Here is a 19,750-nt window from a genome sequence, read left to right as displayed (position 1 = left end):
CGTTTCCTGTTTTCCAGCAGTCGTCTATCAATTATCCAACAATTGAAGCTCCTTTTCCGATGAGTGAGGTTACAAATATGTCGCTTCTTGACATATCCGTTGGCTTGACATTTAACAAATACATTACTAGGTCATCTTTCCTTAACATATCTAGATATATTGTCGAATAAAACAACTGCAAGAGGTTGGTGGTGGTTTTCAAATCTAAATTTTCGGTACAAAGTTGATCTCAATTAACGATTAAAACATGCTGTATCTGATAATTATTATTATTATTATTTTTTTTTTTTATTGTTTTTTTATTGTTTTTCACTATCTTATGTTTGAAGATAACTTGTCATAGAGACATTGTTAAAACTGTTTATATTTCCACTTGCCATCAGTAAAGACAGCGATGAACTATTTATGTACGAATGTACTGTTATCTACGTTTATTTGTCTTAAAACTGACGTCAGAAGGCAAATGGCATATAAAACAAGACCTCCACTAAGCTTACCATATACGTCCAACATGAAGCATATACAGTTTTTTCATTTTCTAATTGAAGAGATGATTTTTGTAGGGTTAAAATGCTAACATAATTATTTTCTGGTTTCATTATTATTTCAATTTTTAATTTACGGAACTGGAGACCATCACTTAGTTCTAGACTGAAATCTTTATACGTGACCGTACAGTATGGTAGTCGCCTTACACACCACTCCGGAGAAAATGTGTCCGGATATGGCAATATGGACTTTCCAGAAGATAGGTGAAGGAATCATACTGTGTTTGGAAACATGTATATTGGAAAAATGGTAAAAAAGTCCGTGTATTGAACATGAATTTGAATAATTTCAGGTTGTTGAGTATACCGAGTACGTGCTTATGTGATACAGGTGAGCTGACCGTCGCTATAAATAGATTGTTTACTTGATTGACTACACACCTGTTCACACCCGTAAGGGCGACATATAGTTGGAGACCGAGTATCGAGTGTATTTCTTGGCTTGTTGCATATGATATCATGAACGTGTATCTTGTATAATGAACAGTTTGAAACGTGATCGCTCTAAAATTACACCGAACTCTCGTTCTCCAAAGAAAAATAAAGTAACTGGTGACAGTATCAATTTGCATGAAAGTTTTCTTAACTCTGACACTGTGTTGAATATGGACTCGGACATCTCGCAGGTACCGCCCCAGCCCCAGCTCCAATTGTCGGCGCAACATCATCAGCAGCAATTTCTCCAGTTCCATCCAACCATGACCTCTACCCCTCCTGTTGCTCCCGTAAATGTAGGTCTGTCAGACTTTGACATTCAGCACATAGCAATCACTGTCAGTAGCATTATGTTACCAGGTATTAAAACTCTCATCCAGAACGAAATAACTCCCCTAAATAGGGAAATATTGGAATTAAAGTCAGAAAATGAGTCTCTTTAGATGAAAATTGACGATCTGGAGCAATACAGTCGAAGGGAGTGTGTTCGTTTTTCTGGGATCCCAGAGTCGTCTGGTGAAAACACTACTAACCTAATACTACAGGCAGTAGATCAGATCAAACCATCTGAAAGTCCAGCCCCGATTTTGGACCCTAGCGACATCGTCTGGTCACATCGTATCGGACCCCCGTCTGATGGTAAAACAAGACAAATTATTGTACGTCTGCGCAATCATGATGCCAAGCGTCGTCTGCTCTCCGTCAGGAAAAACTTCCGGAACACTCCAGGTTACGAAAACGTCGCAGTCAATGAGGACCTAACCAAAACGCGCGATGCCATATGCTATTACGCTAGAAAGCTAAACAAATCAAACAAACATGGTCCATTGATGGAAAAATTTTCATTAAAACCAATGCTGAAAAAAAGTTATCATCAAAAAAGAATGTGACTTGATTGAATTTGGTCATATTATATCATCAGAAACAAAGAATGACACAAACGAATTCTGAGTTATTTTCTATTGGGCAATCATGCTCCGTGTATATACTTCTACAGTATAATTAATACCACCTCTATTTTAACTCTCCCAGTTAAAATTGATACAGATCTTTATTACAATAAAGTATTTTAGAATAAAAATCTCCTTCGGACCGTTTTATAGGGGAGGTAAATGTGTTCTGTTGCTGCACCCGGCAACATATGTGTAATTTATTTACTGGGTTGAGTGAAGTTATGTGGTAATAAAGGCTATCTGTCAATCCGATATATTGAAATATTATTTCTGAAACACTGAATCTGTATAGGGCTGTTTATCCGAATATTAAGTATGATTTGGTTGTCATCACGTGTCGTTGCTTGCTCTTTAAATTAATAATTATTATGTTATGTAGTGAACTGTATATTCTATGTGGAGAACGTGTGAGATGGTATGCGAGTAACCACGTATGTTTATTCATATGTATACATAAATAGAGTATAGATACTATTGTAGGTAAGAAGGTGCATATATGTGTATTATACTGTATAACATATTCGTACACTCCAAAGGAGAGTGCGAGTGCGTGTCAGAATGACGATGCGTGAGTAAATGTACGTGCTTACTTGTATTAACCTGTACTCAGTCTGACACAAGAAATTACTCATTTTCTTTACGATATATACATATTTATTAATTAATACCTATTAACGTAATATCAATGTCATTCCTAAGTCCATATTGCGGATATCCATTCCCGCATTATGTTTTTGTCTTCACTATTTTTGTCTTTACTAGTTTAATTGGTGGTTATTTGGTTAAAAATTACAAGATGTCACAGATGGTCATTGGAGTGGAAATCGCTTGTTTTAACATGTCTTTACTTCAGTTCTATGTAAATGGTATTACTTGATGCCTTCCGATGTTATTAGTCATTGTGTTAAAACTGGCGTCTTCCTTCCAAGATCAACTCTGCCTCCATCACGAAAACGTTTAGATATGTTAGTTATTTTGTTTTTGAATTTACTTTTTTGTTTTAAAGAACGGGCCATATTGATTGTAATATTTCTTTACTGTATATATTTTCCAAAAATTTCTCGTAACAGACAAGAAAGTACCTCATTATTCTCAAAGTGTCACAATAGAATACTGTTTGTATCTGATCCTCAAATATATAATTTATTATATATATGCGGAGATATAGAAACAAACCCGGGTCCATACTCTAACGCATCTACTTCACTCCTATCAGATAATATCAGTATTGTACATTACAACGTTCAGAGTTTGCTTCCAAAAATTGATCTCTTCATGACTGAACTCCATAATATAGATATAATGGCTTTTACGGAAACTTGGTTAAATCCCATCACTGAAAATTCCGATGAATTGCTTATTGATGATTTTCATAATCCATTCTTGTGTAGTAGGTCTGAGCGGCTTGGAGGGGGTATAGCTGTTTGTGTTAGAAAAAAATATTATTGTCAAGCGCCGAAGTGATCTAGAAATTAATAATGTTGAGTGTGTTTGGTTAGAAATTAAGTTTAAAAATATAAGAATTCTTTTCGGTACATTTTATAGACCACCCAATTTGGGTGTTGAATCATGGCAACTTATAAATTATTCTATTGAATTAGCATCAAATACTAACATGGATATTTTCATAACCGGGGATTTCAATGAAAATCAACAAATTCCAAATAACCATTTCATAAGAGATATGCTATGGCAATTTAATCTCACACAATTAATTACTGAAGCTACCCATTACACGGAAACGTCTTCATCAACTTTAGACCTTATAATTGTTAATAATATGAATTTAATAGAAAAAGTGTTAGTTGGAGATCCATTTCTTCCAGTAAACCAGAGGTACCATTGTCCAATTTATGCGTACTTAAAAATTAAAAAGTTATCTAACTGTTCAAACATTAAACGTAATATTTGGTTATATAATAGTTGTAACTTTCAAAATTATAGAGACGAACTAAATAAAATTGACTGGAATGATAAATTTGAAGCAAACGATATGACTATGTTGCCTAAAATATTTACAAAAGAACTTTTAGCATCAGCAACTGTTCCAAATAAAATTGTTACTATACGAAAAAACGATCCTCCTTGGATGAATAATAATATTCGTAGATTAATTAGGGCTAGAAAAAGAATACATTATAAAGCTAAGTTAACAAACAATCAGAATCACTGGGGTAAGTTTCGACAAATACGGAATCTTTGTGTAGATGCAGTTCGAAAATCAAAATCTAACTATTTTATAAAATTAGCAAATAATCTTCATTCAGAATCCATATCTTCTAGGGATTGGTGGAAAATAGCCAATACATTTACTAAATTCTCTTCGAAATCGTCTTCGATTCCTATGCTTGTTTCGGAAGATAACGAGTATTATGAGGATGGTGATAAAGCTACTCTTTTAAATAATTTCTTCATTAGGCAATCTAATATTGATGATAGTAATGCAATTATACCTACTCCTACTGACCCTCACGCAGTTCTCGAAAATATTTTTTTAACTTCTGAAGATGTAAAAGATTCAATTAGTGCACTTGACACATCAAAAGCATCCGGTCCAGATTTAATTAATCCTAAATTATTGAAAGAAGGTATAAATCAATTGTGCAATCCTCTATGTCAACTATTTGATAAGTTGTTACAGTCAAAACTATTTCCTAATGAATGGAAATGTGCAAATGTAATACCTATTTTTAAAAAGGGAGATAAGAGTTGTGTTTCAAATTACAGACCCATTTCATTGTTGAGTATTATAGGAAAATTAATGGAAAGATGTATATTTAAACGTGTTTATAACTTCCTACGAGATCAGAATTTCTTTACGGATTCACAGTCTGGATTTACCCCTGGGGACTCAGCTGTAAATCAGTTATCAGATATTTCAAACGACATTGGCAAAGCTCTTGACAATGGTTAAGAAGTTCAAATTGTTTTCTGTGATATTAGTAAAGCTTTCGATCGTGTTTGGCATAGGGGTTTGATACATAAATTGAAATTAGCTGGGGTTTCGGGTGATTTATTAAAGTGGTTTCAAAGTTATTTGAACAGAAAGCAAAGGGTAGTGATAAATGGGAATACTTCAGAGTTCGGAAAAATTACAGCTGGGGTACCCCAGGGGTCTATATTGGGGCCAGTACTCTTTTTAATCTACATAAATGACATAGTAGTTGATATTGGCTGTAAAATTAAATTGTTTGCAGATGACACCACTTTATATGTCATAATAGATAATGCAGACACTGCGATTGAATCTATAAACCGTGACTTATCCAAAATTACGGAATGGGCAGCAAGATGGTTAGTGACGTTCAACCCTTGCAAAACAGAATCATTTTTATTAGCAAAAGAAACACAGACCGAAGACCAGACTTACCCCATATCATTATGAATAATACTGTAATAACTGACGTTAATGTACATCAGCATCTTGGTGTATATTTTTCTTCTAATCTTACTTGGAACGAGCACATAGATTCTATTTTTAAAAGAGTATCATGTCGACTAGCAGTACTAAGGAATTTAAAATTTACATTGGATAGAAAATCTCTAGAGAAATTATATTTTGCATTTATCAGGCCAATTTTGGAATACGCAGACATTGTTTGGGATTCATGGCCCTTGTATCTTAGTGATAAACTAGAATCTGTACAAATTGAAGCCGCCAGAATAGTGACAGGTGCTACGCGATTAGCCAGCATTGATCTTCTTTACAAAGACACGGGATGGGAAAAATTATCCAGTCGTAGAACAAAACATAAAATTATACAGTTCCACAAAATGTTCCATGATTTAACTCCTGCATATCTTACAAATCTTGTCCCGTCTCAGCACTCTGATATACGTGACTATAGAACTAGACAGTCAGATCTACTTATTCCTGTACGATGTAGAACAAACTTTTACAAAAAATCATTTCTTCCTTCAACAATTGATTTATGATATTCGGTCCCTTCTATAATTGAAAATAACCCGTCTATTAACTCTTTAAAATCTTATATAAATATTGACAAACCACTTCCTCGTTCCTACCTCAATTTTGGCAGTCGAAAACTACAAGTATTACATTCAAGATTGCGTCTACAATGTAGTAATCTGAATGAACATTTATTTAGAAGAAACCTTGTTGAAAGTCCATTTTGTAGCTGCGGATATATAGAAGATAATTTTCATTTTCTTTTTATGTGTCATAAATATTCTAACCTAAGACAACGTTATTTGTTCTCTTTACCATATGATTTAAGTGTTGAAAATTTACTGTGGGGTGACCCTGACCTTAATGTAACAGAAAATGAGGAAATCTTTCTTGCTGTCCAAAATTTCATTTTTTACAGTAAGAAATTTGACTAAACATATTGTTTTGAGTAATATAATTATATTTGTCTGACAGTAACTGTCCCGTTTATTCCTTTTTCTTTGCAAATTGCACATAAGACTCCTAAAATATTGTTACGTAATACAATTTGTATATTAACCATGTATTCCACCAACTTATTCCTTTTTGTTATTTGCTTTTCCCTTTACACCAAAATTAACTAAACACTAAATTAATATAAGTGTATATTAGGCCACCATACGTAATTGTTTTACAAATAATTTTCTGGGAGAAGGATTAATATAAGCTTCAAGCTTGTTTCCTAATCCCAATGTGTTTCAATATGTATAATTATATGTTCATGTTATTCTGAAAATAAAATACTCTTTACAATAGATAAGTAGGTAGATGGGAATACAAGATAATGACGCTATAGAAAGACTGTTACCCTGACAACACAGGTTCATGACACTTAAATACAGTCAAGAGGTAGACAGTCATACCAAGAATTAAGAAGACTCGTCTTGAATTAATGAGGCTCGACCCTTTCACAATTTGCCGCTAGAATTCCCCGAAACTTTCATATAATTATAACGCTACCTTGTGAATAAGATTTTCGGAAAATCTAAGCATTCAAATGCGAAGTTAATTTTGTGGTGAAAAACGCCAGAAACCTATATTTCTCCAAATTTCTGTTTTTCCTTCGTTCTTTCGTTGTTAATTTCTTGAACATCATTAAAGAAAATATAAAACGAAAAAGAAATTTATGTGTTACAAATATTTTATTTATGAAAAATATACAATACAGTATTATAGATTTCAAAACTGCAAATATTTATAAAGTACATAATTGTAAAATTCACAAGTATATAAATTGACACAAATATCACAGATTTTTTATCATACATATGTAAACTGACATACTGAGATTTTCCGGATATGTTGTCTCCCTTCCAATTATCAGGAACTGAGTAGTGTTTTAACATAACTAGAATTGGAACTGGAATACGAATAGTCATGAAAACTACTAGAAATCTACTTTCGTGAAAATGGCTATCAAAAGGTGTAAACCGTCCCCTTGTTGACATCGTGACATACTTTGCATACTCTGTATATAGGAAACGAATTTACACACAAGTCCAAGTGACTTTCTTCAGATTAGCTATTTCTGAAGTTAGTGGCCCACAAAGCAAACAAGATGTTGCTATTTATGTCGTTATAGATTTCAGACGATATCTGAAGTAACTTTTGTTTTGTTTTGTTGTTTGTTTTTTTTTTTTTTTTTTTTGCGCTGGTTAGATCAAACAGAGCACATATTTAATATTTTCATATATATTATGAAGTTGACATGGACGGTTTCATGTTCCAATCAATTTTATTCTCGTTTACATTTCTGAAAATTATTTTGGTCCGAAGTAACGATATACCAGTGTATGTTTTGTTCCCCTTTTCTCCCTTTTTGTCCAAAAATGTTGTGCCGTTAAATGTTGTCTTTTTGTTTTCGTGTGGTTATCTGTCTGTCCATCAATACGGATAAATTGTGACCAGGATGGCATTCGCGTCTCAGAGAGAAAACCGATGTTGCAAATCCGGATGTGTCCACATTGGCAAGACAGAATCAGACGAATTACCATGTCCACTGTAGACTTAGCTGAGGCATTGAGTGTGTTTTCTGACAGTTCAAGTCCCCCGAGTGACTCGATCATCCAGATACACCGCCTTTATATGACCTTGGCTAATACACAAAAACCTCTTCGTCTTATGTCCGGACATTGACCTTGCAAAAACCATGACATATGTAACATGAAGATATGGCCTTTTCCCGCCACAGTCATTTCACACTTCAGGTTTTGTTTAATAAATACCTGAGTTATTCGAAATGGAGTTATTTTTACTGTCATGTGATGCATATTAAGATAAAACTAGCTTGTTGTGATATCAGGATGAAGGTATCAGATACTACCGTTTTAGCGTAATGCTTCTTCCACTGGTTGCGTTACTCGTGAACAGCGCCTTTATATCAATTTAGCTTTGAGAGGACGTTAGAAATCTAAACCGTGTCAATAAAAACTGAAATATATTGATATCTTTATGACCATAAACATGCTGAATCTTGTTCAGTGTTTTTGTTTAGATTACTTCTATGTCAATATATGATTGACAAAAATTCACAAAGGACACAGTAGAACAACATAAATCTCGTATCAGGTATAAGGTATAGCTGATTGTTCCTGATTGTAACCATCTCGTATGACTTATCAAAATAATAAGTACCGTGTACAGAAATCGATTATCTTTCATCCATAGTGTATAGTTATGCAGGAGGGTATAAACTTTTGTTCACTTTATCTCTGTTCTTGGCATATCTCTCTGTACATTGTTCTGTCACTTACATCTACCAATATAAACTTTGAAATTCAAGTTTGAAAAAAAAGCATCATCGTAGTGTTCGTTGGTAAGCACCAATAAATGTTCACAATGGTTAGCGTTTATATGCGAATAAGTACACAGAAGATAATGATTGCTTTTGTATAACAAGGTTGGCTTCTTCATGCTAGGACACGAACGAATGTAAGCGATGAGGTCTTAGGAGAATGAGATATTTTTTCTGGGGTCTTGAATAAAATAATGAAGACTTCTGCCACCTGACCCCAATCATATGGATGTCCTTGCTACAACTTATCTATTTATAGAAATCACTGGTCTAGGGCTTCAATATCTAGGACATTAAATACCATCACGTGCATCAGCTGATCATACAGAAAACAACAAGAAAATACCAAAATGTCAACACAATCAGAATCATTTTCACAGTTCACCGTGGTATTAATGAATTCCTTAATTATGTTGATGTTTTAAAAATCTATACCTATTAACTTCTAAATATTTATGTTTAAACATTAAAGAATCCATTGATGATAACAGACACAAACCATGAGGTTATTCCAAACAGAAGGAGATCAAATATGTTGCTGGACATTTGTCCAGTTTGGTCACGAAGGGATGAAAGGAAGCTTGCTGTAAGAGATTAATCACATTTGCATTGATTATATGGCTGTGCATTTAGGATGTCTTGCAATCAGTACTGTCAGTTTTTTTATAGCCATCGATGTCAAGCTTTCTAGAGCTTTCAACGGTCCCCTACACAGATGACACTTCTACTTCCAACCAGCAGAGGTGGCCTGCAGTTTGTCTCTGGCGACATGACGATAGTCCATGAGTTGTGGTACCAGTGCCATGATGTTGTTATAAAGTAATTAAATGTTTTTATTGACAATTCAAAGCTGTGTAACACGTAGAAGAATTTACTAACAGCACCTTTCAGGTTTACATGACGATAATCTAAACAATATAATTATGTAAATGTAAACACTAAAAACAGAACCGTCATTGCTTCCGATATCGCTTATTTGTCTCATTGTTTCGGCTATCTTAATTATTGTAATATTGAACAGAAAATGAGCATTCCCAACTTGATGGTAGGACTGCGAAAAGTAAACTCTCGAGGTAAATTGTTAACTGTATAAATTATACATCTCGGGTTAAGCAGTCGAACAACTCCCCCGGTTAAAATGGATCAATCCTTGTGTTAAGCTAGCGAAATAAGGCAGAGAACCACTGGCAAGTTGATAAACATTCTCATAAAAAAGAAACTTCAAGTACTTATAGTCAAGTGCTCTATCAGATAATAAGAACATAAGATATACAATACGTGATCTTTAACCTTTATCCGCGAAAGTCATAGCCTTATTAAACGCTGAGTCACACACAGACGCTTTAACCTCTCTTTTTAATTGAAACTTGATTTGGATGTGTTCCTTAAACAAATAAGCATATCTCAGTACGGTTAAGACAAATCGTCGAATTTCAGTCCCTCACTGACGCAATGCCTCATTAAGGTGACGACATACCGGTAGTATCATGTTCTGATGGCAAATGGCATCGGAGATACCAGGACAAACTTTTTCTGTGATATAAGTCACATAATACACCGTCTCAAAATGATGACCGCATACACAAAGTGTGACGTTCCATTGACAAAACGTGTAGGAAGACAGAGCTCGACCAAAATAGCGGATAGACACAAGGCAAAACTAAAACTCTTTCCCTTGCGGTCCCTGGTGATGGACTATAAATTATAAAAGATTGCTGCAGAAATTTTGTCTCAAGTCTGAAACCTTGGGAAAGACATGCTTGATATTACGAGAAGGCCTCAGTCACTAATTGATTGTCCATCACACAGTTCTGTGAGTAGTAACACATACATTTATTCTAATAAGTTGCCAAACATAATTGCACCGCATATGGCCTTGTAATACAGATGCAATTAGGTACACAAAACGATCTGGAAATGCCTACAGGCAGAGGCGTAGAGTTAGGTAATAATGTCAAGGCTACCTACAGCCTATTACTTGGAGACCAAGACCAAAGCGGCCACTTGCTCAAAATGAGAAATACCTACATGTAAGTGTACACATCTATATCAGCAAACTTAATAAAACCAATATAGTGTCTTCTCTTTCAATCAATGACACGACAAACTTTTACATAAGCCGCTTATTCTGATATTTACATACAGAGAATGCAATTAACATTGACAACTTTCTTTTGAACTGTGTGAGAAGTTTCGCCACCACACAGTGTGTAAAGTCCTGTTTCATCTGATACTTAGAAACTTGTTTATCATGATTTCCGAGAACGATGTCGACAGCTGACAAATCAGTTTCCAACACACGTTGGATAACATAGATACCCTGCTTTCATATATATCCGGATGTCAGTGGTATTCCTCCAACACCCAAACCCAAAACGCTTTGAGTCTTTACGTAAGTCTGAATGTTAATAGGACATAAAACAACAATACATTAAAATAAACTTAACTAACGTGTGTTAGGTGGTTAAATGGCACTGTCTTATGTTGTATAGAATAAACTTCACAATACAATTGACAGCAGCCTTCCTGCTAGGTTTTACATGGCGGAATTGACTTTCCTAACCCCCAACAACCGCTATCTCCCAAGTTCTATTTCCTTCTAATCATTAATTTCTACTAGGGCTGAACTGCTATATGTTATACAGATATCTTGTACGGAAGGCAACCAGGCCTAATAATTATGATCTAAGTATTTCGAAATGTCAAAGCAATACATGTTTTTTCTTTATCAAGCGGATGGCTGCGGTTTCCAAAAATAAACTTCAATGAGATGAGTTATACCTGGGGAAGTCAACCCGATGGACAGGTCAAATTCCGCTTTCCCGCTTTCAGCTGACTTTACATATTCACAAGTATAATTAAGTATCTATAGACGAAGTGCGAGGTTATTAATCATAGCAAGGTACATACTGAAGCAACCTGCACGCAGCGACGAAAAATAAAATCTGCAATTATCGGTTTTACGCTTGACCATAAGGCTTACGAACGAGTAAGAGGTCTTGACACTCACTTTTACAGCGAGTTATTGAGCAATATTAGCATTGTGTAAACCTCAAATTTATGTGGGTAATATATTGTATTAATTACTGGAAGTTTAGAACGAAATATTCTTGATATTTGGTTAAGATCCCTCTTTTCTAAGCTTCCTTGCAAAGTCTCAGTAATCGGTTTTTTCAATACAAATTGTTGTTAACAATCTTATCTTGTCTAACACTTGATTGGGATATAGAGAGGATATTTATTGGCTTCCGTTTTAATATAAGATATATTTCACTTGTATGGCAAAATTTAAAGAAAATATGTTATGTCATATGTATACGAAATTGAACGGTTAACCATTCAATTTACTTTTCATTACACTTTAAAGGAAAATTGATCTAAATAGGACGACCCAAACATAAAGTGGTGTTACAAACCTCGGGAAATATTAGCGCATTCTTTAACGTCAGATAGGTACGTCATTTTCAATATGCTAATGTATTATCTAGTAAGAATCTCTTACAAAACCTTTCTCTTACACAAAATTAGAGAAAACCAGATATTGACATTGGATTTTTCTATGGAAAACCGACATATCCAGCATTTGCTTCCATGCATATGAACTTGGAAAAAATCGACTTACTTCAATGTAATTACTTGAAACCATTGCTCTGGTCGGTCAACACTACGAAAGGCTTGATAAAATTTGGTGATGATAAAAGTTTAGATTGAATAGATTGCTAGACTGACAAAAATATAATAAATTTTATCTCAACTACCTCAACTTTTGTGTGTCGTCTTGGCTTTAGACAAGGATCCACTGCTACTACATATTATACTCGTCATCGGGAAAGTAAACGTGCTGTTAGAGTAACATTTTCAAGTATCTGGCCGATGTCAAATGCGGCAGCTGGTCGAGGGATCTCTTCAAGGATTTAATACTCTCCGCGGTAATGAGGAGCAAAAAGACATAATAATAGAAGAGTATCACCATGAGATATTACCTACGTCCAATGAAGATGACCTTAACTCTAGTATGTATTATATCTATTTGCGATAAAAATGTTAGTATTGCAACGTATTAGTGGATATAGTCTAGATATGCGAATCCAGCGACAATGACTGACCATTTGAAAATTGTTACCCTATCAAAAGAAATTCCAGATTAGTAGTAATAGTCCTTTAAACAATGTAGCTTTCCTGTTTATTCAATGTTCAATAATGGTTATATTTTAACATCTATTCTCGCTTCATCGATCTATTATTATTATTGGGTACGCTGTGATACAGAATGTCATGACAATTAACAACACTGATTTTTTTAGTCTATGACAAGAAAACAAACATGGACGGCGAAAAGAACGAAAGCAATAAATCCGATGCTGCCTCCGACGGCAGCGAGGTAGAAAGACCATTCCAGGATATAGTTCTGACCAATCTGTGTGTATAAGGAGATCGCAAGTGCCATTCCGCTGATCACGCACCCAGCTGAAAGTAGAAAACACTTATAACATTACGCATGTACGTGTAAGTTGAATTCATACAAAATAATAAAACGTTTTCAATTATCGATGCTCTTAAAAGGCAATTAAGTTTTACAGCAAAGATAATCATTGATTATGTATGTAAATATTACCCGACGAACATGTTAATAAAAATGAAAGAATATCTCATACATCTAAGAGTTTTTTTTAGATATACAAAGACAACAAATTTTGTTTCATATCTTAATTACGTTCTACATTTTTACTTGTCAGTCTTTATTTTCAGATACAAAATGAATGACATTATATAATGGTTGAGTATACCGCGATATGTACGTTATATCGCATGGGTCTGTATGATATTGGAGCTACTGGTGATAATTTAACTGATAGCGATAGTACAGCTCACCTTGTGTTACAATGTATATATATGTCTACCTCCATACATAAGGCATAATATTACACCAACATTAACCAACTGTTACATTACAAATTTATATTTGTTATTAATCTCTGGAACAGAAACAATTATGAGAAATGTTAACACTAAGTAATCATGACTGCCTAATCCATTTTAGGCACAGCAGAGGTTATCGCAAGCCCAAAAGTCACACAGGGCACAACGGACATCACTACAAGTTACCTTATATATGATGAAAACTCACGTAAGGAGTGACTAATCAATTTCGTATTTGACTCCGGCCCTTTGTACCTTTTTCTCCCATGCCGCTGAGCATTATGGTAACATAACAAATGGTTTGTATGTTAAAGGTATAATGTAACCGATTGAGGTGTCCTGCTGGGAGCCTCGGCACTGTAATTAATTATGGCTGCATTATGAAGTCAGCTTCATTGCCTAATTTTGGTAAGGTCTTACAAGAACATATCGCAGCTTCATAAAAAACACACTCATCTCACATACATAGGGAGGTTATCGTTCATTGATCTCATATGTTGACTTTGTGAGAAAATAAAACTTACCCCCTGTCAATAACAGTAAGCAGATAATAACTCCACAACATATCTTCTTGTTGTCGATTCGCTTACAGGACATATAGAGACAGAGGAAGATGAGTGCGACGAGAAACAGAGAAGTTCCTACCACGGTCAAACTGGACACTACTCTCCATGTCTCCTGAGCTAAGAAAAGAGATACACATGTCACTAGTGATAATCAGACATTTTAAAATGGTCAAATGTGTAACATTAACACATTGAAGTATCAATTTGAGCAAGTGAGCAATTTGCGAATTACTCGACGTTTATAACTGGCAAAACTAGCTATGTTTACTCATTTCATGGGCAAACTGTAAATGACTGGTCACAGATATATAGTTAAAAACATTGTCAACTTTCTCATTTCATACTTTGAAAATGGTAGTTACTTTTTGCTAGCTGAACGCTCACAGGTAAGACCGCCTTGAAATGACCATAGCTGTTGAAATCTGATCAATATAGTCTCTTAAATATTTTGTTTTCTTCATTTGAGATTTTCTGAGTCTTAAAAGTAATTATTAATGTGACATCGATTTTGACATATGCACGCGGATTATGTGATAAAATGAAGTATGTTGACAGAAAAGTGGAATGCCATATCATAACTATGCTTTCGCATTTTAGAAAGAAGGTTAGTTAATATACATTGAAACCGTCAAATTGGATATGTTACAGGATTAAATGATTTAAGGTGAATTAATAGCCAAGGTAATATAAACAAATTGAATAAGTTACACATATCAATGACTAATGGCGAATTAATTGACATTGAAACACTGGCGAAATTTCACAGCTTACAGACTAATTGTTATAGAATAGACAAGGTAAAATTTTAATTGTTTATACATAACATGGACTTAATGTAAAGAAGAGGGTATACATTCATGGTCATATTAAACTACCTCTCAAACATTGTAGTGACTGACAGTGAAATAATTGCATTTTTACACCAGAGCTACTGATGAATTGATTGATGATGAAAAAAGATGGTGAGCTTAGCTTTATTTACAAGTAAAAATTTGTCCGATGTGTGGAAGAACCTGGTTTGCATTCAACGTTCATTAAGTTTATTTGTCGTACACAACCTAAATCTTTAACCTCTGCACCGGCCCCAATTAACCAGACTATAACATTTTGAATGATGTCAATTTTAATGTTCGATTGAACCATGGATATATATCAGACTTATAATTGTAGTCCAAATTTAGGTTTCCCTTGGGTAAATTAAGTATAATTGTTGAGGAATTTACATTTGGTGCTTAAAAAACATTTTCTGGGAGTAGTTTTGATGACACGTAGGGTAAGGTTCTGCTTATGGATTTCGATTTTGGAGTGTTTTGAGAAGAACTTTAATTTACCAGGATTCGATGAAGCGAAAGACACGTACCCTTCTGGAATACCTGATTTTATATTATTATATTTATTACATTCCTGTGGTGTATATGTTTATCTTTCGTTTGTTAATATTTCCCTTTGTTTCATCCATTTTTATTAAAATTTTTAAACATGTTGTTTACGTATTTGTTTATAAAAGTACACATATCGAGTGAATGAAATTTTTTTCAAGTTACATCTTCGTAATAGTAGCAAAGTAAACAGTTAAACGTGGCCATCTTTGATAAATCAATATATATCAACGGCCTACATAATATACTGTAAACATCAGCAAATGAACGTGATTTTAAAATTTCTCTGCGTTTGAACAAACATGAAATTTATCAATGATATAAATATGGCCCGAGGTTCACCTAATCTACCTCGGAACTTTAAATCAGTGCATGTATGCTATTGATGTTATCCGAGAGAACAACATGTACTGCAGCCATACCACATTATGTGCAGCTGAGCGTATAGTCGAGATGACTTTTAAACATCAAGAGAGAGTATAAGAGGAATATGTGCACAGTGCATGATAAACACATGCACTTTTACCTTAAAATTATTGGATATAAAGTGCACCTCTCAATGCATTTACATTTAAAGATTTATTTCAAACAATTTCGACTTTCCTCTGTAAGCACTTTAGACCTCCAGTAACATCTGTGTGATGCAGTTTAAGTTGTGTTATGCGTTATTTAATGCTAGATTTTTATTTTTCTACATTCTTTTGCAAAAAAATGTCTCGTTGGATTGCCTTGGAAGATATTTTTCGCGGCAGTGTCCTTACAACATGCTGCCTGGCTGTGGTAACAAATGTTTATACCACAGTGTCCATAATGTTGACATTGCTTTTAACCTGGGAACGGCTATATTACGGTTACAATATATATATATATATATATATATCGTCATGGTCGGTAACAAAGACTTTTGTTTAATTGAATGCGAACTATAAAACAGAGGAACATATATTAACTGTAAATTATGTCCTTGGTAATGTCTTCACATGGTAACTGTCACTTTATTTTCCTCTGAAGTCGTGTCATTGATATCGACGTTAATTGTTATATGAAGACTTTTCTAATTATAATCATGGATATCGTCTTTGTAGTTTCATCCATGAGAACGTGGATTCTCAATAACTTTTTATGTATGTGCGGTTAATTTACCAATAAATCTGTATAGCAGATCATCGCCATAAAGTGAGCAAGACAAAAGGACATGAAACCGATGGACCAAACTGTATCTCTACTTCAAAACATGGTTTTGATAACATTGAAAGAACCACACGATGCGAATTTAATCCAAGAGCGACAACTCGGTTAACCACTGAAAGCGACTGTTACAAAAGCTGTTCAAAATAGTCCTAAAGTTTGAAATAATTCTAGATCTTAAGCATTTGACGCCGAGTGTTGTGTCTGTAACATTTACATTTAAACAACAAATTATTTTCTTAATGTAACTACTGCCAATATAATAACAAGCGATTTATTGGTAAATCGGGTGTCACAGCAGACATGCCATAATTATATTCAGAAAATACTTAGTTAAATTAACATTACTGGAGCCGTTTTGGGTAATATCAATTAGTTATCTGGTTATAGTGAGCAAAAAAGCATATGATGGATTAAATTCAGTAATGGAAATAACCGGAAAGTGCATTTTAACGTCACAATATAGCAGGACCAATTGACATAAAGTATCTTGAATACATTTGCCGTCTAGCATGGTGGTAACGGGACGGCAGCGGCGGTCAGGTGCAAGATGTATAGATATAATTCGGCTTTAATCACACTAAAGTATGCACAAACACAGGAAGTGTTTTGATAGGCTTTAACACGCCAGGCAGTTGACGGCACGGAAACACGGAAAAGGGCGGGCGGTAAATTGTGCCGTCAAAATTATAAGGACACCTATAAGACTGCCTGACAATACTTGTATGTACGGCAATAGAATAGCGGCATGCGTCACAATGTACACAAATTTATTTAGCATCCTTACCAACCAAAGTACATTTTTCTTGTGCGTTGACTGTCGTACATGATTTTAATCATGATTAGTACTCTTTATGTCGTCCAGATTTTCTTAAATGTATTGTTGAGTTGAATAACATTATTTTAGCACTCTTTTTTTTTGACTTACCTGTCGAGGAAACGGTGGATAAGAAGGAATTCGCAGTTTCACAAGCCCCTGAAGTTGTGTAACACATCTGAAAAAGTCCAAGGTTTCCCGTTCCTGTATTGTACCAATATGGTGTTGCTAGACCGACAAGAACGACAATAATTGCCATAGGGAGGACAATTATACAAGCCAGCGCTAGCGACATTATACACTCGTCTATCATGTCGGTATCCTTCTTCATGTCTTCCGTTTGAGTGTCGCTATTCTGGAAAAGCTTGATAGCCGATATGTTAGTAGGAGAATCGGAACTAGGATTTGACGAGGAGGATGCGGAAACTGATTTGCTTTTACTTGACGTTGTTGATGCAGGAGATTTAGCGTTAATGGCTGGTGACAAACTCGGGGATGGATCGCTATAGTTGGGCGGTTTCTTTCCAAAAGCATAACCGTTTCGGAGGTCTTGTTTGTTTTTACGAAGTTTTGAATAAATATCTTTCCAAACACGTGACTTTTCTTTGGCATTCGTTGTTTGAGGTGCCGTCAATGAATTCACGCTCGATGTTCCACTGCCTATTTTATTGCTTGCCATATTTACTTAGGCTGTGTATTTACATCCAATGACACACTTCCGGTCGATCTGAAAATAAACATTAGATATGAATAAGTTTCTATCGAACAGTTTATAAAAAAACCGGAATTAATATACTTTAATGTAAGTACTCATGTTAAGTAGTGTATAGAAAAAAACGGTCTGGAAAATTTGTAATTATTAGCTGGTCATAAACAGGCAATTGATAGCGGATAATACTACGCATATTGTAAGGATCCTTACCTTGACATATTCCTTTCATTGTTAAACAATGAATAATTTTTTATTAAAACATTACTTTTCAAAATGGTATTATAGCTCAACAAATTATTATATCTCAAGAAAAGAAGAAGAAAAAAACGTGAACTTTTCAACGTAATGCCTACTCCAAACATTCAGCTGTTTTATTACTGCGAGGCATTAGTCTGCAAATTATTGTATGTTTAAAACTAAACGAATGCAAATGTTATCAGAACATATAATCAGCGATGAGAAATCACACAACTTTATGTGTTTGGAGATGAAATCTAACACAGAATATTAACATATTTTCTTGTTTTAAAAATGTTTAGAATCTGGTTTATGCATCCTGGTTATTACATGGACGACATGAACCCATGTATGAAAGTAACGTATTTTGATGTTTGTTATAATTCCAATTATTTTTCTAGGTGCAGTCCATTAGTTTTATTGACATCAAGTGTTTTTCACAATTCAGAAGCCAGAAACACTATTGTAGATTTCTAACTAAAAGCAGCTTCTGCTTGTTGCTACTATGGTATGTGATTTCAATTCATCTTGCGTGCGGGCTTGGTATAATTTACTAATACAGCGCAGTCGATGCAAAAACGTATGTATACCATTTCATCCTAATTTGAATTCTTATTTTCCAATCTTTTTGTTTGATAATTTACTCTGCTTTCATCTCTCTACCAACGTTGTCAAGAGCTCACTATGTATTTCACAATTATATCGACAAGCTTTACAGGAGATTTTAATGTTTCCATTTTCCAGAAAAAGACTAGTGATAATTCTGCAGCTAAACACCAATAACAAGAACGTGCACAGAATCCGCATGGGAAATAATGGCTTACTCCATAACCTAACGAAACGATCGCATATATAGCATGTGATATATGTTTAAGTGTCAGAGATTCCACCTAAACAACATTGTAATCTTGTATTCTGTATGATTTACATAACATAGACAATTTGCAATAATGATGAATTTGTTACGAAATTGTTTAAAGTTTAAAAGATTTTCAGTTTTCATTGAGGTATACGCGAGTTACTGTTAACTGTTTGTTAGATGTAGAGTTTCTGTTCGATTTGTCCTCTAATATTAATACAAATTCTGAATCCCCTGGATAGTAGCATTTTGGTCCCGAGTCCTCTCTATATTTTCCATTTCATTCACTTTTTGTTAGTGTGGCAGAATTATTCATGACACAATCAACTACCAACATGAATTAACAATGGCGATGTTATAGAATACTAGTGAAGTAAACCTTATTTTCAGTAC

The 19,750-nt window shown here is 34.4% G+C and overlaps 1 protein-coding gene across 1 annotated transcript; it reads right to left on the bottom strand.

Annotated features, from left to right (window-relative positions):
• Window positions 1-12,979: 12,979 nt before the first annotated feature.
• Window positions 12,980-18,228, bottom strand: LOC132545289 (uncharacterized). The gene is made up of 3 exons (XM_060208961.1): window positions 17,661-18,228; window positions 14,124-14,282; window positions 12,980-13,146 (listed from the first exon to the last, which is right to left on the bottom strand). Exons 1-3 carry the CDS (start codon window positions 18,226-18,228, stop codon window positions 12,980-12,982), a joined length of 894 nt encoding a protein of 297 aa, XP_060064944.1.
• Between the last annotated feature and the right edge of the window lie 1,522 nt (window positions 18,229-19,750).

The sequence above is a fragment of the Ylistrum balloti genome, unplaced genomic scaffold (assembly GCF_031769215.1).
Source record: "Ylistrum balloti isolate Yb309-2 unplaced genomic scaffold, AGI_CSIRO_Ybal_v1 Utg369840, whole genome shotgun sequence".
Lineage (NCBI taxonomy): Eukaryota > Metazoa > Mollusca > Bivalvia > Pectinida > Pectinidae > Ylistrum > Ylistrum balloti.
The sequence above is the reverse complement of the archived record's forward strand: the minus strand, read 5'-3'. Positions and strand labels throughout refer to the sequence as shown.